The 22,483-nt window shown below is 47.5% G+C and overlaps 8 protein-coding genes across 8 annotated transcripts; 4 read left to right on the forward strand and 4 right to left on the reverse strand.

The window, feature by feature from the left end:
• Positions 1-590: 590 nt before the first annotated feature.
• On the reverse strand, positions 591-2,338 carry FTJAE_1070 (cytochrome P450 monooxygenase; the record flags this gene model as incomplete). Its single annotated transcript, XM_037343567.1, has 5 exons — positions 591-1,501; positions 1,554-1,858; positions 2,013-2,086; positions 2,143-2,232; positions 2,294-2,338. The coding sequence occupies 5 exons, from the start codon at positions 2,336-2,338 to the stop codon at positions 591-593; spliced, it is 1,425 nt and encodes a 474-aa protein (XP_037211755.1).
• Positions 2,339-3,135: 797 nt separating this feature from the next.
• FTJAE_1071 (hydroxyneurosporene synthase) lies at positions 3,136-4,371 on the forward strand (the record flags this gene model as incomplete). Its single annotated transcript, XM_037343578.1, has 4 exons — positions 3,136-3,201; positions 3,268-3,338; positions 3,394-3,790; positions 3,844-4,371. The coding sequence occupies 4 exons, from the start codon at positions 3,136-3,138 to the stop codon at positions 4,369-4,371; spliced, it is 1,062 nt and encodes a 353-aa protein (XP_037211756.1).
• A 567-nt stretch (positions 4,372-4,938) lies between these two features.
• FTJAE_1072 (neutral amino acid permease) lies at positions 4,939-6,552 on the reverse strand (the record flags this gene model as incomplete). Its single annotated transcript, XM_037343589.1, has 5 exons — positions 4,939-5,355; positions 5,404-5,795; positions 5,841-6,032; positions 6,083-6,344; positions 6,403-6,552. The coding sequence occupies 5 exons, from the start codon at positions 6,550-6,552 to the stop codon at positions 4,939-4,941; spliced, it is 1,413 nt and encodes a 470-aa protein (XP_037211757.1).
• A 1,138-nt stretch (positions 6,553-7,690) lies between these two features.
• On the reverse strand, positions 7,691-9,690 carry FTJAE_1073 (uncharacterized protein; the record flags this gene model as incomplete). Its single annotated transcript, XM_037343600.1, has 2 exons — positions 7,691-8,265; positions 8,370-9,690. The coding sequence occupies 2 exons, from the start codon at positions 9,688-9,690 to the stop codon at positions 7,691-7,693; spliced, it is 1,896 nt and encodes a 631-aa protein (XP_037211758.1).
• A 1,631-nt stretch (positions 9,691-11,321) lies between these two features.
• On the forward strand, positions 11,322-12,149 carry FTJAE_1074 (uncharacterized protein; the record flags this gene model as incomplete). The annotated part of the gene is made up of 1 exon (XM_037343611.1): positions 11,322-12,149. One exon carries the CDS (start codon positions 11,322-11,324, stop codon positions 12,147-12,149), a length of 828 nt encoding a protein of 275 aa, XP_037211759.1.
• A 1,091-nt stretch (positions 12,150-13,240) lies between these two features.
• On the reverse strand, positions 13,241-14,734 carry FTJAE_1075 (Zn2 Cys6 DNA-binding protein; the record flags this gene model as incomplete). The annotated part of the gene is made up of 2 exons (XM_037343622.1): positions 13,241-14,579; positions 14,661-14,734. 2 exons carry the CDS (start codon positions 14,732-14,734, stop codon positions 13,241-13,243), a joined length of 1,413 nt encoding a protein of 470 aa, XP_037211760.1.
• A 929-nt stretch (positions 14,735-15,663) lies between these two features.
• Positions 15,664-16,533, forward strand: FTJAE_1076 (uncharacterized protein; the record flags this gene model as incomplete). Its single annotated transcript, XM_037343633.1, has 1 exon — positions 15,664-16,533. The coding sequence occupies one exon, from the start codon at positions 15,664-15,666 to the stop codon at positions 16,531-16,533; it is 870 nt and encodes a 289-aa protein (XP_037211761.1).
• Positions 16,534-18,625: 2,092 nt separating this feature from the next.
• Positions 18,626-21,938, forward strand: FTJAE_1077 (epi-isozizaene synthase; the record flags this gene model as incomplete). The annotated part of the gene is made up of 5 exons (XM_037343644.1): positions 18,626-18,934; positions 18,997-19,218; positions 19,275-19,872; positions 20,797-20,926; positions 21,089-21,938. 5 exons carry the CDS (start codon positions 18,626-18,628, stop codon positions 21,936-21,938), a joined length of 2,109 nt encoding a protein of 702 aa, XP_037211762.1.
• Positions 21,939-22,483: the final 545 nt, after the last annotated feature.

A 22,483-nucleotide genomic window follows, 5' to 3' on the forward strand; every position in this document is an offset into this window, starting at 1 on the left:
AGTCAAAAAAGTGCAGGGCATCCCGACCTGTGCGCAACGTGTGCATGTTATAGGCAGTCCGGCACTTGTTTGTTCAAAGGTACACTATGCCAACGTCAACTTTATGATGCGGGGAATCGATACCATTGACCACATACTTGCAGCTTGCGGCTACGGCAAAGGTCGCAAGCCCGCCTAGCAATAGGTTTGCCTTTTCTTGAGCTCTCCTTTAAAGGCATAGCATCTCGTTAAACCTTTTTGCCAAGGCTAGTTGTTGATTCATATGAGCAACTGGAGAAACATGAGGCGGTGATGGCTCCAAGGCCCATAGTAAATACGGAGAAAGGAGGACCCTTCCGAGACCTTTTCAGGTTAGACCTAATATCACATGAAATCACGTGGATGTTAATAACCGCCGTATGTAACAGGCAGGGTCCCAAACAGGCAAACTACCTCTGCAATGATTTAAATTCTTCATGGCGGCCTTCAGCCAAACAACAAACCTAGCAATCTAGCTCATACAGCTAAGGTACAAAAGAATAACAAAGCATTCTATAGTTGCTAAAATCAGCTATTCACTATGATTTTCAACCTCCCATCCAAACAGGCAGTTATGTACGGGGATAGAAGCGCACCATCAGAGCCGGCTTCTTCCACAACAGGAACAGCTTTGCATCCCTGAACAGGTCAACGTCCTTATTCACCAATTCCCAATTGAAGTTGTAGACCATCTTGGCGAGGATAATCCTCATCTCCAGATACGCCAAGTTGATGCCTAGACAAGATCGTGGGCCAAGGGAGAAGGGCTGACTGGCTTGCTTGACGTCGGAGAAGCTCTCGAGAATCCAACGCTCGGGAATGAAAGAATAGGGCTCTTTCCAATAGCGCTCATCATGTTTGGTAGTCCAAGGATCCACACTCACAACGACACCAGAAGAAATATAGTGACCGTCGATAACAGCGCCAGGCGAAATGCGCGGGAGGCCGAACGGCGCAGGCGGAAAGATCCGCAGTCCTTCTTCGATGACGGCAGGGAGGTATTTCAGCTCTGCTGTGGCGTCCCCTGTGATATCGTCCTCCGAATGGAATCGCGAACGCACTTCGTCGGTGAGTTTCTCTAGACAAGACCGATTCGAAAGGAGGCAGTAGACGATCCCAGTCAGACATGTCGCTGTTGTTTCCGAACCAGCTACAATGAGCGTGTTCGATTGCTGGCAGAGTTCTTGCTCCGGAACATCATTGCCGCCCTTGCTCAATAGATGCGAGAAGAAATCTCCTCGCTCCTCAGAATTGGGCATCTCCAGTCGTTTTAGCATTTTCTGCCTGGTCAATTCCATGTGCTTGCGATGCATTTCGCCTGCATCTTTTGACATCACGAACGGCAAATACAGATTTATTATCGGAAGGCGTTTCCTTAAAGATGAGAGCACTTTGAAATAAGTTGCGTCAATGATCATCGACACCCAAAAATGGGGCCGTCCTTCAGCGACGGCAGAAAACGACTCGCCGAATGCAAGGTCGCCTAAATAATGGCAATCAGAGTGTGGATCAAGGATATGAAATAAGAAACGTACCGATAATATCGAACGTAAGCCAGTTAAGGGCCTCTTCGACATTGATTCCAGATCCTTCAGGATTACCAAGCTTACGCAACTGGCCAATGAACATATCCACATAGCGGTGAATGAGCATTTCTTGACCGCGTAGCGACTTTGCGCTGAATGCATGCGACAGATACTTTCTTTGTCTCGAGTGCTGGGCGGGATCCCTGACACTGACTATACCGGGATGATCTCCTGCTGTCTCATACCAGTCACTCTTGATAAACTTCTTCTTGCCTTTTGTTGCATGTCCGTAGATATCCTTGTATGCTTGCACACTAGCGAATGATAGTTCGTTGGGGGCTATTCGCACCACGTCGCCTTGAAATTTACGACCCATCAGCTTCTAATCAGGGTTGGGACATGGCTCAATGGGCCCGACGATATGCGGACGTGGAGATAATTCGACGAGGACGAGAAAAGAAGGTTTACCTACCATATTTGCGATGCGTCTCTTCCATGATGAATGGATACCGACCAGATGTCCATTTCAAGCCATACCAGAGCTAGTAGAAGTCGAATTAGCCCAGTGTATGCGTGAGGTGTGAGAAAGGTAAATTACGTCAGAAACGGCTGCCAACTTGGGACCTGGGAATTTTGCAAGCGGGTGAAAGAAAAGGCGGTAAATAATGTTGAGAAGCCATACGGCCCCCTGGAGTCGATGTGATATTAGTAACTGTCTTGGAAGTCTTTCTTTGGACATGATGACTTACCAAAAGACAAGAAAGACCGAGGATAATGCTGAAGCTGGCTGCCATGGTTGTTGCGAGCTACCAATTGATAAATCTTTGGGTGCGTGATGGACTGAGGGAATGACGTCTCAAAGTTGTCGAGAACGTTGAGGTCTTATATGCTGCTCCGTTCAATTTTATAATAACAGGAGGGCCTATATCTGTAAAGTTGTGTCGTCCCACTATGCTGTCTTGATTGGACAAAGGGTTAATCTATATGATCGGCGACGATCTGAGGTTTATTCCCGCTCAAACTACCTGATGTAACACCAAACTTCAAGTGTATGTAGTATTAGAAGCTGCCAAGTATGACAAAAGTTCGAACTTGGAACATTGATCGATTTCTCGCTGCCGTGTAGGGTTAGCATGGACTGCATTTAGATTCTCCGACCTTAGTCCGCCCCCTGGGCCATTGGTCTGTGTTCTAGGCCACTCTAGATACTCCGACTTTAGTCCGCTGATCTGCAACAGATATTCGTTTCTACAATTAGCGAAATTATACCTGGTCCCAGATTATGACTCTACTTACTGCACTAATTTGGAAAGATTTGGCGTCTGTGGATCACATCAAGTTATAAGTATCCAATTCTTACGTTTCAATCTAGACGGTCACGGAATGCTGGACGAGTCCGTCGACAACCCGACAACCCGAAGTCCTACTACCTGACTCGGGGCTTGTATGCAAAGCAATCAGCATAAATACGACGTTAACTAACATGGAACACACCTGTACCAGTCCACTACCACTATGACGACGACATCAAGGAGTTGCATCGAGGTGACTCTATCAAGGACTCTGCGTCACATAACTTACCTTGGAAACCATGCCAGCGACTCCTATGCCTTGGGACCCTCCCGAGCATGATCCCACCACGATAGATAACGATGGGGTTAGTCCTCTTAGAAAGCAGACTTTGCTCTGTGACCAGCTTTTCGATTAGCTGACCACCAAATAGACATTTGTGACTAGATATGACGCGCGGAAGACTCTGGCATACGTGACAGAAGACACCAACAATGTTAACAAGTCTGTGAACCCTACCCCCACCGAGGCACTTTGATAATTGTACTAATCCCTACAGTGTCTTTATGCTCTACTGGATCACCACCAAATGCGGCAAGAAATACCACCTGACAAGCAACGCAGGCTTGCGAGGATCCCAACTTCTTGGAACATTCATTTCTCTCAACGACCTCCAGGATCTTACTTCCCGAGGAGCCTCCATTCTTCATCCTGGCTCTGGAAACCCCAAGCGCCTGGAGCTAAAGAGCGCCACACAGAACATCACTAGTCCCGAGGACGGTGATCAATGGACCAATACCCATCTCGATCTCGATTTTGTTGGAATTAAATTGGACGTCACTCTGCGGCCTACCGGCGGTAATTTCTACTACGGCGGCGGCGGCGGAATACAGCTTGTCAACCGGGGACCAGACCCTGATGGCTCTACCTCACTGCCCGGATGGTCTTGGTATTGGGTAAGTAGCAAGTCAAGTATCTGACGCGACTTGACGACTGATAAGCTTCTTAGGCCAACCCTACAACCCGGCTGACAGGCAAGCTTGTTATTGACGAAAATGAAATGGAGATTGATACTAAACAGTCATATGCCTTATTCGAAAGGCAATGGGGTAACTTCCATATTGGCAAAGGCTATTATGCCCTTTGGTTTTATCTCGAAACTGGAGAAGTTCTTATCTCGTGGTGTATGGAGCCTACTCCTGATGGCGTGTCCAAGATCGCTTTTGCCTCTGTCTGGCATCCAAATGGCCGGCATGAAATGCTGCCAGTTGGCCCCAAGAGCCGGGCTTCCGATATAAGCGTCAGCCACCGAACAGGCTTGAAGTACTTCAACAGTTTCTTCTTGGATCTGCCTTGTCGAAACGCCCACTTTACGTTTGAAAAGTGGGTTCGTGATGGTGAGTTAATTCCGGCCTTGGAAGAGCAGCGCGACAAGTACATTACAATCTCAGAGTCGTATGGTGAAGGAACTGGGATGTGGGATGAGAAACAAGTTTTGATCCAGGGTCACGTAGAGCAGCTGTCTATGATGAGATAGCATCTAACATATATCTATATGACTGCCAAGGGATAGAATAAATAGATAACTATCGATTATCTCTTGTATAACTGCGACATTAAGCCATAGTTCTGATACTTTAGTTATTAAAAGCCTTGCCAATTGGCTGGCACGCTGCATACCCTGCCACCAGCGTTCAACTACAGGCCGTGTTTGGGTAAGTCTCGGTCTAGTCTGACAAAGAATGACAAGGTCTTGCAGGAGAAGATAATCTGCAGGTTACCTATAGCAGTAAAGGCATGACTGGAAAAGGCACCCGGTGGCCATACTGAAATAGTCCATGTCTTTCCCATATCATTGTGTCGCCGGAATACAAAGACTACGTGGTGATGGTGACACAGGCGCCACGTAGGCTACACAAGATGTAAGCTGGTCACCGTTCTCCGTAGGCAATGTCATCAAGCGCATGACAAGCGTTGCATTACTTCCCGTCGCCTATTCAGAAGAAGGAAAGAGGTCACAGATTGATGCACAAGGATACAATGAAGTAGGATTACTATATTTAGAGCCATCATCTTAGAACAGCGATTCAACTTCGACACCCTTTTAAGAAGAGTTGGAATTATCAGCACACGACCAGGCGCCTGACCCTCCGGCAGCTTTGTATGCCTGGATAATGTCGACGATTGATCCGTAAGTACCAGCGACCATCAACAAGGTGCCGGAAGCAATGACGAACAAACTCCATCCACAAGCGGACAGCCACTTGGGTGTTATAGCGCGCTTCTCCCAATTGTCGTAAAACCACATGAAGCCCATGGTCTGGAAACACAGGAGAGTACCGACGAGTGCTCCAATCAAGGAGATAAGGCTGTAGAAGATGGGAATAGCACTAGCAATGATGTACGCAATGATTGACACCATGAACGTGCAACCTAGCCAAGTGCTCCAGTGAATCGCGGAGTTGGAAGCAAGATGCTTTGTATTTCTCAAAAGTCGGACGAACATATACTTGCTGGGCAGCTGCATCTCATTAGCAATATAAAAGGAAGGGGGGCTTAAGAGTCATACATGAGTGACAAGAGTAATCGACACGATCAATCCTGGAATTGCGACGCCATAACTGGCCTTCTTGATGGTATCACCAGCCGAGCCAAGAGCAGGCGACGATACATAAGATCCACAGAAGTAGTACATCACACAACCGATCGTAAGGTAAGTAACGGTCACGATGGCCTGACAAATGGTCAGAGCTTTAGTGTATTGCTCGGGCCGTCGCATCTCAGCAACGATGGCGAAGAAGCCTGGAGTGCCGCCGAACGCTGAGACGAGGGAGCAGATTGCTGAAGCTGCTTGGACGAAGGAGGGCTTGTTGAAGAGCTTGTAGTCTGAGACCCAGACACCGTCTTGGGGGGCTGCTGCTGGTCGCTCTTGGACACCTGTCGCGATGGTGACCATGATCACTATAGACATTAGCTATTAATCTCAAGGTTCGATGTGGAACTCACCGGAGATCATGATGCTGATGACACCGATCCATGCCAGCCAGCTCATGCGAGCAAGGGTTCTGATGCTCGAAAGACCAAAGCCCAGCACTGCAGCCACGGCGACGAAGACGGCAGTACAGGCTCCATGGCTAGACACAGCATTGAGGCTAATGGAGAGACTGAGCATGCCAGCACCGGATACAAAGACCCAGTCTATGTACCAAATCAGCATGTCGCTATTCATGACTGACATCACAACTTACAGATCCACATGGCAAAGCCAAAGAATTCCTTGCCTACGACTCCAAACATCATTTCTCCAGCATCGTCGATCGCGTAAACATGGCGATGTCGCAGCTTGAAGAGACCAACGATCCAATTGGACCAGGTTGTTATAACCGCAACAGCTAGCAGACAGATAATGCCTGGTATCATGCCAAGCGCGTTAAAAGTCGCTGGAATCGAGAGGACGCCGAGACCGATTTGTGTTTTCATCATCAACCCAGCTGTGCCGATGAGTCCGACCTGGAGTAAACTCGTCAATTCTGTGAATCATGCCATTTTCCGACAAATGTCTGCTTACACTTCTGTAGTCAGGACCCTCATCCGAAATCTCACCAAAAACAGCATCGTGATGCAACGAAGCTTCATTGTCGGGCTTGTTCAACTGCGAGGGAGTAAGAGCCAGGTCATTACCCTCCTCAGCAGTCGAATTGATGTTATAACTATTCATGATGATGTGTTTTTTGCTTGAAAGCAGGGATCCGCAAAATAAAAAAGAACAGAACAGCAGCCGGACACGTCTTTATACGTAAAACTTTGACTCATGCTCCATACTCAGCCCACTCTCGCCCCCAGACCCAGTATTGAGAAACCGGCCCCGGGCATCGGGAGCCCTTCTGCCGAGAGAAAGGAGAGATAAACCAATTATGCAGGACGTGATGAGTGAGCATCCGGGGTTCCCCAGATATTACCCCGCGGACGGAAGCATGGAAATTTACTGATCCAACGAGTCTAATCAATTGCAGAGGGAGAGAGCGTGAAAATTTGGTGATAATGTTCCGTACCCACTGCGGAAGTGCTAGGGCCAATCGCTTTCCGCGTGCTGGAGCGACTTCGGTGGGTTGGCCAATGGACATGGCACAGACCCTGACGTGGGTGATATGCCTTATTACATAAATTCCGAGACCGTGCATACAACCCCGATCTTCGGTCCTTTTTGGTGAACTCAAGTTGCAGATAGGAAACTTATTACATCTTTCCGGTCGTAGATAATGATACAGCTGTCCGTTATTCAGTTTGAGAGATATCGTGTCTGTTAATGATTGGTTTCGCTTATCCAGGTCCCGAGCTGAAACGATTGACTTTCAATGATAGGAGGCTCGAAGACGTTACCGTTAGCAAATCGCAGTTTTGAGTTTTGACCTCTCGGGAAATGATTCACACTGAGAGACCCTGCTGGCGTTTCGTAGCTCCTAGCCATGCAGCGCATCTAACTTCCGTCCCGTCTATCCGTCGATCCGCAACCGAACGGAAGTCTATCTTCACCTCATGTGTATCAACATGTTGCACTTCTATACAATCTGTTGCGCGTCTATACTTGAAAACCCCTTACCCGACTCCCGACATGTTTTAATACGTGTGGACGACGGATACGGGGTGTCTGATAATTTCCTAATCTGGTATAAATTAAGATATTGTCAGCAAGGCAAGGTATCAGGCTGATAACCTTTTTTATTATATAGTTTAGTAAATAGTTTAAGTTTTATAGGGCTAAGCGGCTTTAGGCATACAGTCTGTCTAATAAACACAGGAAGGTATTTTCACTTATTGGGCTTTTCTAAAATGCACTTCTGAAGGAGGGAGTACGCCTAGTGCTCGCAAAAGTTATACTCTCGCTCGATGTTACTGTAGTCAGCCCCCGTCCCTGTGCGCTCATCCATCAACTCCTTCTGTATTCGCGGCACTTCGTCAGCACTCGGCAAGTCTCCATAACTTTCTCTTACGATCATGTCAAAAACTTTGGCAGGGAGCTTTGCGCCTCTCAATGTGCCGGCGAGCCGATCGATAGCAGCCTCCTTTTGCTGAGGACCGACGTTGGCCGTGGAAATAATGCGCTTCTGGGGGTTAACGAGCCAGAGGACGATGATCTTGCGGTGGCCCTGCCTGGAGGGGTCTTGAAGCTTGAGCGGCGGGACCTTGTGCTGGAACACATTGGGGAAAACAAGTACACGACCCTCGACGTTGGTGGCCATCGGAACTTGTTGTATGGCTGGTGCGTCGGTGAGTTCTGTGCCAAAGACGCGCCGTAGACCCCGGTAATCCATCTGACCGTGAGTTATTTCGCCCATAGTCGCAGGTGTCCGGAAGTACACATGGCTGGAGGCGATGTTATCGAAATCGTAATAGTAGATAGCAGTTGCGCATATATGTTCGTTCGCGAGTCCTTTTAACACAAGCAGTTTAGTACACCACACATACGTAAGTAAATATAAATAAGCCTCCTCCATCAGGCGTCCACATCAAGAAGCATCGGGAATGGATATATACCTTCCACATGCCAGGCGACCTCCTTAGATTGTGGTCGCTCCGGGGTCAGTATCACATTGGACATCTTGACGATGACCTGGAGGGACTCGTAATCCCGCCGCAGGTCTATTTTAGGCGTCTCGTCGATCAAATTGGCGAACTGCTGGAAAGCCATGGGAGGCGGGCAGCTGGGGAATCGATATCGCCAGCGATCTTTGGTAGCCTCGTCCGCGTCACGCATCCAGTATGGAGGACTGGCGCTATAATAAGCTAGGGAAGACTGATCTTCGCACTCCTCCGTAACAGTGCTGGGAGCCGTCCAGCAATCATCCTCGTAGTTACAAGGACAGCGTCGGGGATCATTACCGCGTGCGAGCGGCAAGCATTGCTCCCAGAGCGGGAGGCAGTGATCGATGAGCTCGGCCAGGGCGCTGTAGAGCTCGCGATGTTTCTCATAATCAAGGCCGTTGATCAGGCTTGCGAATTGCGCATTGCCAGTTGAAGTAAACTGGACCTCTGCAGGTAGCCACTGGAAACGTGAAGAATAAAACTTTGTCTGTTTAGAGGGAAGGGGAATCGTTTGGCCGCAATTAGAGTATGCAAAAGCATCTCTCAAAGGTACGCTGCCGGCTGCAATCTTCGACCGGCCATATTTCAGAGGGTGTTTTGATGGGTGGATTAAGTTCCGGACGACGCCCTCTTGTCCTGGTTGCCAGCTGATGGTGGTTTGGCTGTCCTCTAGCCTACGAGCAAGGCTTTGCAATCTTTGTTTTAAAATATTCGGAACAGCTGTATCTGACTTAACGATGTCGGCATTTCCTAGTCCGAGAATAGTAGTGTATCCCTTCTCCAGGATCTGCTTAGCTTTGTGGTCGAGCTCTTCGATGCAGAAGTCGACTGCACGTTGGACAACGGCCTGACGAGCAGGCTCGAGTTCTTCGTGGTTATTATCTTTGACGTAGCGGTCTAGCTCCAATTTAGAAGATTCTTGGACTGCCTTTGTCAATACTCCACGCATCTCTGCCCTCCAGCGATTGCGAATTTCCGGACGTTTAAGCTTTTTCGTCCAGTCTGGTCGGTTTGTTATAGCATTGACTACACCGATTATGCAGTTCTCGAGAACAGTACGGCGTGTGAGCCAAAAGGACTTCGTATCGTCGTAAATGCTCTTCTCTGGGAGCTCTGGTATCTTATGCGACCAGATCCAGGGGTCCCCGTGCCCTGCATCACTTCCCTCAAAGTCAAGATTCGCATTGTACGTATCGAGGGGGAGATCCCATCCAGGCAAGTTGAGCCTATGCTGCTGGATAATCTCGTCGTGATTATCAGCAGGTCCTGTCATCGCCCCGACCAAACAAAAGATGTCTAACTGATCCTAGGTGGTGTTAGGCACTCACGCCAGAGTCACGTCTTTGCTCTGTAGGTATAGCTACAGGGACTCTGAAGGTAAGCTCGTTAAGGAGTAGCCTACCGCCCAGTGTGCCAGCCTACGCCACACCGTCAATAAGCTGATTGGCTATTACACGAGCAGGCCAATCATGTAACTCTTTGAATTCTAGACTAGGCTTGAAGGCTAATCGCAGCTAAGATTCCACTTTTTGTGCCGATTACCGGCTTCTTTGATGGCCTAATGGTAACGAGTCTGGGGGGGAAATAAAACACAAGACTGGATTTAGTGGTAGATGGGTGGATTTTGGTGTGAGCCAGATAATGGGTCAAATCTTATCATTGCCCTGTAGTAATTAGCCCGGCTTACAATGCTATAGAGGCTACCTGCCCTATAGGAGAATACTTAAGAAGATAATAGAATCAATACAGTATGTTGCTTGTCCCTTTTAATATAAGCTTGCTTTGCAGATTGCTACTAGCATTATGCAGGGGGGTGGGATGCTTTAGGAATACAGGAACTTTACAAGGCAGCTAAGTGTATAGATTGAGGCAGAAAGATCATAGATGTCCTAATTGTCCAAGACCACATAGTGATTGATGACTGCATATAAAGTCTTTTCCTGGTGCCATCTGTACTCAGTTTACAAGAGGATATTTAACAAGCTTTTATAAGTCCAATACAGCTCCATCGCTATTAAAAGACCTCGGGGTTCCCTAAATTGAAGCCTATCAGCATATTGTAGCGACGTATTCGTTTTGTTACTTTAGATCAATCGGCCTCGCGCCAGCCTTGATCCATACTAACAGGGATGCCAATTAGTGGGAACTGTAATCACATGGATGTTGCTCGCCGCAAGCTTAACCCAGACAAGGCTATGCGCGCATACCAACTCCAGGATCTATCATGTCTCTGGCCATGATCGCCAGAGTATTATCCCTAAACGTTGGGTTCAATTCCACAAGTTGCACTCATTCAGCTGAACTAAAAACGCTAGAGACCTCATTACGAGAGATCACAAAGAAGACAAATTTCCTGCCCTGGGGTCGGCTCTCAATAAGTCATCGTCACTAATCAACGAGTTACTGAAATAGGCCGTGAGTGACCTCATGCACTCCAGCCAGGATGTCCATCGCTCGTCCTTGCTATCGGTTGATTACCACGCCCATGCTTTTGGTATAGCGGCATCATCCCTCTGCGTACCTGGTTCGCTTCCGATGACTCATGCTAGAGATCGACCCCATGATCTACCTACCCTGTTGGCCCCCATCACGGCCTCTAACAGAGTACAAAGAGAAACTGTAGCTGTTACACCTCGTGGATCATTGCACAACGCCCCCGTCATCAAGTCATTCTCGATTCGGATTCCAGGTATTTAACCTTGGAATCCCCCACTTTAAACAGCTCCGTCTAATGACACATCCTCTAACTCAACACGAAATTTAACTCAAGCTCATGGCTTTTTTTTGTTTGTCATCTGTTTATGAAATCTGACTTTGTATGACGACCCTGGTTTCACTTTTCATTGACACTTCTTAAAGCATTTACCTACACCCTTTCGTCATAACAAAACATCTTGGCCCACCATGAGACCAGACGTTGCGGTTGTACTACCAACACTCTTTGTATCAGCGGTCGCGTCAGTCATCGATGGGCCACGCCCCATCAAGCGCATTGAGAACGAGCCTAGAACCCGCGAGCTCGAGCTTTACAAGCGTCGTGGCGGAGGACACGGTGGCGGCGGAGGTTCAAGAGGATCGTCGTGGAGTGGTAGCAGAGGTGGTAGTTCCAGTGACGGCAGCAGCGGTACTGGTAGTGGTTCAGGAGGTTCATCAAGCGGCAGCAGCAGTAACCGCGGAGGCTCCGGCTATGTTCCTGGCGCTGGTCCTCAACCCAGCGTCGCCGGTCAATACTACCCTGGTGGCTCTTCAAAACCTTATAGATCCGGCAGCCGAAGTCCCGGAGGCATTGTGCCCTTTTCTCTAGCCGGTGCTGCACTTGCATTCTGGCCTGGCCTTTGGCTCTACGGCGTATATATATATCCGTATCCATACCAGTACCACTACTACAATTACACTAGCTGGGAGTATGAAGACCGCGATATTCTATGTGGGTGTTCTAAGTACGAGGAGTGCGCATGTGACTACAATAACAATACGGCATTCTTCGATGACCTTCTTGGAGGGGGGTATTATGGTTACTACGAGTCCATTATCGACGTTGTAGATGTCAACGGTACAATGACGATCCTTATTAACGGAACTCTCCCCAACGGTACACGGCTCCCAAGCGATGGTGCATCAGAAAATACACCAGAAAACGGACCAGAAAACGCAGCTATGCGACGCTTCAGCGAGGATTTGGGTTGGTGGTCTGCAGTTGCTGTGGTAATGGCAACGGTCTACGTCGTCTAGGCGTATAGTTCTTGGCAGTTATGATTCTTATATGCTTACAGCATAAGTGATTTCTTAATTTATAGGTTTATACCGTTTATACTGTTTGAATGGTATAGATACCGAGCCTTTTAAGGATTCTGTTTATTAAGTAGTAGTATTATAGGAAGAAATTAATGTAGAAAAATATATAGTAGTAATATCTTCTAGAAATGCAATAGTGTCCTTTCTAAACACTATTCCTCTCTATTATACTTATCGGTTACTGTTTTAGGCATCCTCAGCAAGACATCCACAGCGATTATAAGCGGCATTGACCAAGACAGACTTCATTCATAGCATTATGCTTGCGCAAGTTTACATTACCGACTAACCCGTTGGCTCACAGAGACATAGTTCCACGATGTCTAATTAACACCAGAGTTTACAAAAGAACATTATCTAAACTTAGCTTCCAAAATATTTATCCAGGGGGTACTAATTACTCACAAGATGAATTATGTCTGCCTGGGCACCGTAACCCCTTCTGTCATTATGTCCTAGAGATAGCAAGCGTAAATTTGGCACCTGGCTGTTTTAGCGGCACTACTGATAGGATTAAAGAGGCCAACTACTGCATCTTCATTTCTTTAAGTCGTCGTGCTTGGGTATGTCCACCTCACATACTGTATTTATGCTCTCCTTGCTGTAACAAGACTCTAAAGCGATGGACCGTACAGAGGTTTTGCTTGGGCCAACCTAGTCGTAGTGTGGCAGGTGGCCCCTATCCCTGATGCGACCAGTTTACCATAGTCCCTCATCCTGTAGTTTCTGGGATCCATCTAACTTCAGACACCCAATAACCGCCGCTATGTTCCACTTAGACGTATCCTGATCCCGAGCTACCTCTTACACATCTACCTCCTGAAACTTACGCGTAGCAGCTTTTGGGGATGCGAACAAAGATACCTGGTCATGTTCACAGGAGGTTCGGGAACCGACTCGTTAAAGAAGGTAAAAAGCACAATCCTAAATGGACCTGCATATCTAGGATTCGAGTTTCGGATTTTTTTTAAGATTCTGTTGCCAGTTTTATATCTAGTGCTACAGTCAATAAGGGTTAGAGTACTGTCTTAATCTGGACCGTCTATGATCTCCAGGTCCCAAAACGACTGGGTGATTGCCTCATCTATGTCAAGCAGGCCCTGCTCGGCGGCCCCATACGCTTTCTTCGCGACCAGAGTCGCCAACCCACTATTCCAGATGCCCTCATACCGCCTGGAAGCCTCAAGAAGTATGATGGCCTTTTGTCTCAGGGTAAAATCAGGGGCATGAAATGCAACAAAGTAGAGGACGAGGACCACTGATAGGTCAGCCGTGAATGTTGATGACTGCTGCATCCCTACGAGTCTTTCACAAAGTTCAAAGATGCCCCAGAATTCGCCAGAGAGCCAATCAAATTGGAATTCTTTCATACTTTCCTTCAGGGCCATGAGATAGGTAGTCCTGCGCCATATGCAAAGAGTGATGGCCTGCACGGCCGCTTTGCCTTTCAAGTAAGCGTCGGTATTGAGAGGTTGGCGCGACAGAACAATATCCAGCCTTTCGGACCATTGGGCCTGCTGGGCCCTGAAGAGAGACAGATCGGCTGGAGTCACATTGGGGGCTCGGAGGTAAACCTGAGCAATAATCCGGAAGAGGCTCTCCTTTGCTTCTGGGAGAGTGTTGAATTCCAGGTCCGGCCTGAGCTCGCCGACAAGATTGGAAATACTTGAAGTGTACCCGCCCAAAAGAGAGACACTCTGCACCTCCAATTTAGCCAAGGCCGGCAAGAGAGTGCGGCGTATAAATTGATCATCCACCTTTACCATCTTTCTACTCGAGCCATGACTGGTATCATTGGCATGAAAGAACCACTGCTGGAGAACGTGCAAGCTGCTCCGGAGATGTGTGAGAGCTGAGGCGTAGTTTTGCTGGCGCCATTCAAACAGAATACATAAGATGGAGCACATTAGGATGGATTCTATTTGAGACCACCCAGATCGATCAATAAGGCTGTTGAGTCGACGAATGGCCATACCGTAGTAAGAGAGGGCCTGGCTCTTCAGCTGGCCCGCGATGGGCACCATGTCAGTCTGTGGTTCCAGACAGCCGTGCAAACAGGCCAAGGCCACCGCCATGTGGCGAACGCATGACTGCTTGATGCAGGCTTGAAGTACTAAGCAGCGCCAGAAGTCATCCTCAAAGTCGCCAGCCAGTTCCTTGGATGTGCTGTGGAGAAAATGTCGTAATGCATAGGATTCCTTAAACTCAATCTGGACGGCTGATGCCGGCCCTTTGGGGAGGAGGGTCAGCTGATGGAGAGAAGAGGCGAGAGCCTTAGGTGCCTCTGTATATCCATCGCATTTGCGTTTGGTGGAAGAACATCTGTTGCACACCGGACGGGTTTGGTCACAGCGGACGCGTCGGGTCCTAGATCAGAAACAAGGCCAGTCAGGATCAGCCCACAACCCTGAAGGGGGACATGCTCAGGTCGTGGGTGGCGCGACTTACCGACATACACCACATCCCAGTCGCGAACGCGTGTGCTTGGCCTTCTTTCTCTGGCTGGTTGGTTGGCCACCCATGGCTTACCTGTTGAAGGATTCCCCTATAAAAGAGAAGAGCGGAGTAGGTTCCCCGAGCTCACAGCCGAGATCTAAAATCTACTGAGTAAAGAGACAATCAGGTACGAATTTGTCAGCTCTCATTGTCTGGAGAGGTATTTGCGTAGGTCAGAATGAAGAGGGGGATGGGAAGGGGGAGAGTCATCGCGGCCATGAATAACCGCAAACGTACCTTTGGTTGGGTCGAGAGTGTGGGACTGTTGGACGGCCCATGATTGGTGTCCCGCCTAAACATGCTAATCCAGACGGACTTCAGACTGACTTGCATCGCCATTGGCCAAGTCGCTAACCAGCCAATAAAATCCCTTCCCGCCTTTCTCGTAAGAGTGCCTTGGATAGCTCCGCCTTCAGCTAGCAAATCCTAGTTCAACTGCCGAGCTCCAGCCAGGGTACGTACTGGGATGCAATGGTAGAAACCGCTAGTGGCTTGAAATGTGGGCCACATTACTGACAGTAGTCCCAATAAAGACAAAGAGCGATCAATACCTTTCAACTTTTGGCGCAGAGGAAAATCAGTGAAAATCCCTGCATGGTTATTAAATCACAAGTGGCCATATCGTCTAGTTGCCAATCATCAAGCAAATTGGCAGCAGGGCCTCTAAGCCTTGAGACGTAGCGCTTTGCCTTCTTAGTAGTAGCTTATAATATAACAGAATCAGTTTTAGCCTACATGACGTTAGGTACGATTAGTACCGCTTTGGGTTCTGAAATTTCCTTCCAAATCCTGCTGGCAAAAAGGGGCCAGCTACAATTCCCGTATAAGGCAGTGTAGGAGTATAAAAGAGCGATTCGGCCTCAGATGAGATGCAACGCAGGGGGACATCTACTTATCTTACGAACTAGTAATCAAGATCCCAGGAACAATTGCAGAACTTCCAAGACTTTTCACCATGCTCTTTTCACTTAGGGCTACTGTTGTAGCTGTCACTTTTCTCTCCTCCGCAGGATTGGCAGAAAGGTCTGTGGCTACAACAAAGCTCCTTGGATTCAGAGCAACTCGGCTAGGCCAAAACCACTTCGCCTTATATAATTGGTCGCCTTCAGGCCTATTGCACGGTCGCCAGTCGCAATATACATGCAACGCTGATGAGAAGCTTTGCGGTAGCAACACCTGCATGCAAGCCGACGATATATGCTGCAATGATGGTACTGGCACCGCCTGCTATCCCAACACTGTTTGCATTCCTGGTGGCTGCTGTCCAGTTGGCGAGAAATGTAGCGGCAACGGGCCCTCTACTTGCGAGGGGTTAGACAAATTCTGCGGTCCCTATTGCATGCCATTTGATGGCACTTGTTGCGACGAAGATGCAGGAAAGTACTGTCCGGCAGGAACCACGTGTGATGGAAATAACAGCTGCACCGTTCCTGGAGGAGGTTCAGGAGGAGGCTCTGGAGGAGGCTCAGGGGGAAGTTCAGGAGGAAGCTCAGGAGGAAGTTCAGGAGGAAGCTCAGGAGGAAGTTCAGGAGGAAGCTCAGGAGGAAGCTCAGGAGGGACTACAAATGTATTCTCATGGCCTTCTTCAATCTTCGATCCCGGTACCGACCTACCCACTTACCAGGCTACTGCTCTAGGAACCGGACTGCCACCAGATGAGACTTCGGACTCGCCTGGTTCCCTTCCTACAGCAATAGCTGGTGATAGTAGTAGTGGGTATAATGGCGACAAAAGCAGCAACGGTAATGAGGGCACTGCCATGAGGCTGAATCCAGCTGCAGTAGTTGTTACTGTGTCCTTAGCTTTAGCACTTTTAAGCTTTTAGTAGCTAATCTAGATATTATGGCAGCTGTGGCAAGCATCCTAGGGAAAGAGGTCTAGCCTTGTCAATGGGGTTAGAAGGCTGGCTGTCAATACAGACATAGATGGATAGAATCCCCTCACTATCTTAACTTCTTTATGCTTTTTCAGACTGAACTTTACACTCTTTGTCTTGATATCGAATATCTTTAAACTGATCACTTAATTTACTATCTAGTGATAAAGACGACACCAGCAGCAGAAGCTATAGATTCCTCAAAAGGGCGAGGACTACCATTTGGTAACCCCACGACCTTCTGTTTACTTCTTATTCTTCTACTCAGGTACCTTATAAAGCGGAGGGCGAGAGGCTCCATCGATCCTACATAGACAGTGTTAGATCAATATAAAAGACGTGGAACAAGCATATGGGTCTTTACATTTGTTCTTTGACTGCCCTTGGATTGAAATCTTGAAGCATCCTGGCCTGTGTAAGCTTATTAGCAAAATTCCATAAAAAGCCTTCTATAGATATTGGGATTCTGGAAGTGAAAGACTGACATTGATAGCCATTTGATGGCCGACTGGGGCTTCTGGATACCGAGACAAGAGCATGGATCCACAATTTAAACAGAACTATTGTTATAAAAAGAGAAAATCAGCAGTGTCACTTAAGATAATAGGACAGCCACAGTCCCTTAGGGCTGGTGTACACCGCGAAAACTCCTCATGGACCCGAACCTTATGGTGCATTTTATCACCGAAGCGATAGGTTTTCAAGGATGCTTCATCGCCTTTGATGAATTTGAAGTCTTTTTCAAGATTAGTTACGGCCAAGATCTGCCAGCCAACCCTGGAGCACCAGCTGCAGTTGCACACATATACAGATGTAATTTCAGGGAGGAGAGCCTGGAAGATAAAGGCGCCGCAATGGCAATTACCAAGGTGGGTCTTTAATGCAGGCAGGCTCATGGTGACAAGGTCAATGTAGTTGCTTTAGGGCTGGGAGAAAATGAGAATTGGGAGGAAGAGTATTTTATGCTGCTAGAGCTTTTGACCTGGCCTTTAGTTCCTTTTATGGTCTTTCATCGTGGGGCTTATTACTCACATAGCTAGGTCCGCAGAAGGCGGCGTGATTGACACGTATAGGTCCTTCTACGAGAATAATGGCCCGAGATCGAGGATGTGCGTGTGCTACCAGATGGCAGGGATCTTCTTGTGTGTCTTTAAGAGAATTCAGTGCCTCTCCTGTTAGTGATTGAATGGGGGTCAGTGCAGCAGCCATGGTGTCGCCAACCTGGCTTCTCCCCTCATTAACGACCCCACTTAATTCGAGATGTAATTGGCACACTCGTTTAAGGTCCAATTAGGATTAACAGATATCGCCAGGCATGGGTCTTAGGTAGACTTAAGAGATAGATATTTTTTCAGCTGCTTCTTGAGATAAACAGGTCTAATCCTAAGAATATAGTAAGCTAAAGCTGGTCCCTTACAGAAGAAGTATAGCACTAATTAATGGGTGTAATTAGATTGCAACCTATACTCTATTAATACAAAGGCTAAGCGGACCGTTTTACCGGGTTTAGTTGTATTGTCTTACGTTCTCCCTTAAAATGTAGATCATTTCACTTATTTATGCAGGGCGCTGGCGCGCTAACAACTTAATGTTGATCTCGTGTTACAGGTATCTGTTTTTTTGTCTTACGTTGACTCTTTAAACCCGATTTCTGATATGTTTTGTATGGATAGCCTTTCGTCTAACCTCGGTTGGTGGCACATTGTGTCTGAACTTAGCCAGCCACTTCTCAGTCAACATCTCGGAAAAACACTCCATAGGATTAAATCAGTCGGCCCGGTTTATGCAGATCCGTTGTAGCAGCGTTCATACAACTAGCTACTGGCCCAGCCTGTTTCAGGCTGGCAAGATCTACTTTTTAAGGATCATCTGGGCAATGTTGTCTTGATAGCCAACATGAATCAGTCTCCTACATCTATTCCTGATCCCCGCCTCCAGGTTCTTATCTTTGAGATTACGAATGAATCAGGAGTATAATGAGTCACCTTGATCTAAACTCTTTATCTCCAGAATTATTTCTCTTTTAATTTGGGCAAGCAATATGAACAACGAGTATGAACAGCGCGTCGAGGACATGGCACTGCGGCTGCCAACACTGCAAGCGAAATTCCAAGCTCTTCAATCAGCCTCAGCCCAAGACCAGCTAGACCTCCGGTCGGATCTTGCTTCCAAGACTTCTTTAGCCGTGGATGTACTGACGAAGCTGACCAAGCTGATATGTGGCCAATTCGACCGATTCATCCCTCCTCCAGAGATAAAGATAATTATTAACGAGCTCAACTCATCATGGGAAGAAACCAGTAAAGCAGCAGAGAATCTTCTGAACAATATTAACGACAACTACATCAACGTATGTTTTACATTCTTCCAGTGAATGGTTTATAAACGACAATCTAACTTTATCCTATCTAGATTGTCGATTTTAATAATGTCGGCTTGGGTCGCTGGTATAATCGAGCAGTCAATCTACAGTCAGCGCTACAGGCAGCCCAGAAGTCTATAAAACAAGACTACAAGATTGAGAAGTCTATACGTTCATCTTTGTTTGAGGCTGGCCGAGATGCAGAAAGACACGTCCATAGCTTGCAGCAGACGCTGGATGAAGCACAAAGCGAATACAACAGGCTTGACCAGGTATGCAAAATGCACATTACTGCATTAAATTCAACACTAAAATCGTTCCAAACAAGCTTGCGCTCAATCCTACAATGAGGAGGATGACTTTACAACGCTTCGAGCACGCCATGGCGATTTGCACGTTTGACTTATCAGACGCAAAGAATGCCGTTCAAACGGCTATTGAGCAAGGAAGCGCTACAGAACAGCGACTAAGAGAGCAAGAGTCAGCAGTGCGGGAAATGAACAATCTTGTAACCATGCAAGCTGATCTGATATCTCAAGGCTCATCGCTACTTACCGAGTGTAGTGACTTGATGGGAAGTATAGAGCGTGCCGAAGATGAGATTTCCTGCATTAAATTTCATCACTTCCGCGCTTGGCAGCTTATAAAGAAGTTGGCCGACTGTTCTGAGTCTGCCGAGTTCGCTGTCTCCAAAGCAGCTTGTGCCAGTTGTATACTGATGGTCATTGATACTATCCTTGACGACCATACTCTCACGGCCCCTTTGACTGAAATGGTTCAACACTTGGCAAACCACGATGCTAGCGAGGGATGTATTCGCGGGATCATCACTGGTGACTATCCTAATGGTTTGCTTTCCGGAGTGCAAAGGGAATTGGAGCTGATTCGAAATCGCTGTTCAGTGTCAGACTCTGTCAGCCCCATCAGTGAGAGACAAGACATGAAGTCGCCGGCTTCTGTGCCTTTGAAACTGTTTCCTACTATATTAGCATCTCCCACTCGGCCAACGCTTACTGATGCTAGTGCAGATCTGTTGGGGAAAGATAGAAATAGGCCGTTTAACATTCTGCGCTTTTCGGTTGTATCTGTAAAGAAAATTATAGTTAAGCCTATTTCTAAACAGTAACTCATTATCTTTTGTATTTAAATTACATAGAAGTATGTTTGTCTTTTTTCTTTTTAATATTTATATATACTTATTTAAATGATAGTTTATTTTTATATAGTATAACTTCTTTAATTTTATTATCTTATTTCTACTTCTTTATCTGCGAACTATCTATTCCCCAATCAATCTGTCTGCTATCTGCAAGATCATAGGGACTGGTTCGTTACCACCCTCATCCTCCTTTCATCAGCTTCCCTCGTGTTAGTGATCTGACCGAAGGGGTCAATCGTTACCGTCCGCGATGGTTCTTCTTAGCCTCGCTTCATGAAAGGGGATCGTGCCCAGGGGCTTGAACTTAGATTCCGGCCCCTCTTTGACTTCGACACGGACAGCTGCTATAACTTGCCCGCTATTGACCCTGCATGAAACATCTCCGAGGGCCTCGAGCCTACTGGTCACGTCTCTAAGCGTCGCCAGTCAACTGTTCTCGACAATTCGAATGCTTGCTGATTGAGCTAGGCGTGTCTCACCGCCCGTTTACGTAAGGATTGCTAATTGCTATTGTAATTGTAAAACGTCGCACGAAATAATTGCTAATCAGTGTAGTACAATACCTACAACGTTCCACGATTGCACCAATGGGCACAGCAAGCGATCTTCCCAGTAGTCACGATTTCTAATCAAAGTTGTACAATAGCTCTATCAGCTTCGATGGTCAGTCTATACAGTGCAATGCTCTTAGGTATTAAATCCCGCGCTACTTCACTGTTCTTGAGTCGACTGCGACCGCACATCTGGCCATATGGCTTCATCATCTTCAACGCAAACTGGCACACCCAGCACGAGAGAGGACTTATTGTCCGTCCTTCGAGGTCAAAGCCTTAGAGTCCCGGACTTGGGTCCGGTGCATGTTGGATGGCCGAAAGACGTGAATCCGCACGCGGAGGCCATAGATGTCAAGATCCTCCAGTTGATCGAAACGTCAGAGAGCATCACCCGAGGAACACCGATGAGAGCGCTAACATATCTTTCAGACACGCTGTCAACGAAACGGTGCGCTCGCGCCTCACCAAAGCTAACCTGTCAGAGCAACTGGCTGGCTGGTACCCTTACGCCTCCCGTGAAAAGCTAGAGGTCTTGACATCCTTCCAAGTTTGGATGTTCATCATTGATGACCTTCTCGATCAATATTCCATCGTCGAAAAATTCGATTACAATAAGCTGCAGGCCCTTCTAGATGACTGCGAGGACTATGTCGAGAAAAGCCTTGGTCTATCAAGCAAGGAAGTTGAGCCATCGACTCGTTATCTAGACCACGACGCTGTCCTCTCATTTGAGGAGTACGCCTCGACCGTTCGTCGCATCTATAGCGACAATCCGAGTTACCGAAAGCGCATCGCAAAGGAGGCCATTGCTACCCTGAAAGCATACCAAAAGGAAGCTTTCAATCGAAGAAATGCGCATCTTCCTTCTCTGGAGGAGTATCTTGGCTACCGGGATGCATCTTCCTGTATGAAGCAAGTGGCGGCCAACATCGAATTCGCCAATGGATTTGACTTGCCTGAGCACGTCATGGAATCTAAAGAGATTCGAGATCTATACGATGCAGCCGTCAAAGTCATGTGGGTCACGAATGACATGGTGAGCGTGCGCAAAGAGATACGCGAAGGGTTCGTCGAGAACATCGTGGTATTGCTGGCACACGGCAATATGCAGCGGGGACTTGATGCATCACTCAAAAGGCTTCAGGTTGAGATTAATAGAGTGAACAAAGCTTCCGACGACGCTACCCGTCGATTTGCTGGCGAGACATTTGAGCACGACATTGCTTTGCTGGCCAAGAACTGCAAGAATATGTGCCTAAGCGGATGGTTTTGGAGGTGAGTACCATTTGTGTCCAATTATAGCGCGTAACTGATAAAATAGCGTCAAAACCCCAAGATATTGTCTGCACGATATAAAGCCGGATGCGGATGGGGGCTTTAACTTCACGATTGATCATATTACCGAGGGGACATTGTGAGTTTGTTTGGCCGTGATATTCCCGGCTCAACCATGACAGTCACTTGCTGGACAACGAGCCCACTTTACGGAGTTGCTCATTTCTTACCAGTGTTGGTGCTAGAAGAGTTAAATGACACGTTTTGTATGGAGTATGCGCTGTGGCGCTGTCATATTCCCGTGAACCCTCCACACTATGATATCCATTCCGTAACAATTCCACAACGCTCTCCAATCCGGCCCGATACCGCCCTCTTTCAATCAATAAAATCAGATTAGATTAGATTGATTAAACAAGTTTTTACCTTTACAAAACTCTGCCTCACATCCTTCTGCTCTGCCTTTGGCCCTAGATAATCTGACTGACGTACGCGGTGGAGCTAACCGTGCCGTGTTTACCGTGGAAAAGACCCTCTTTGCTTTACGAG

The sequence above is a fragment of the Fusarium tjaetaba genome (genome assembly GCF_013396195.1).
Source record: "Fusarium tjaetaba strain NRRL 66243 chromosome Unknown NRRL66243_c0000023, whole genome shotgun sequence".
NCBI lineage: Eukaryota > Fungi > Ascomycota > Sordariomycetes > Hypocreales > Nectriaceae > Fusarium > Fusarium tjaetaba.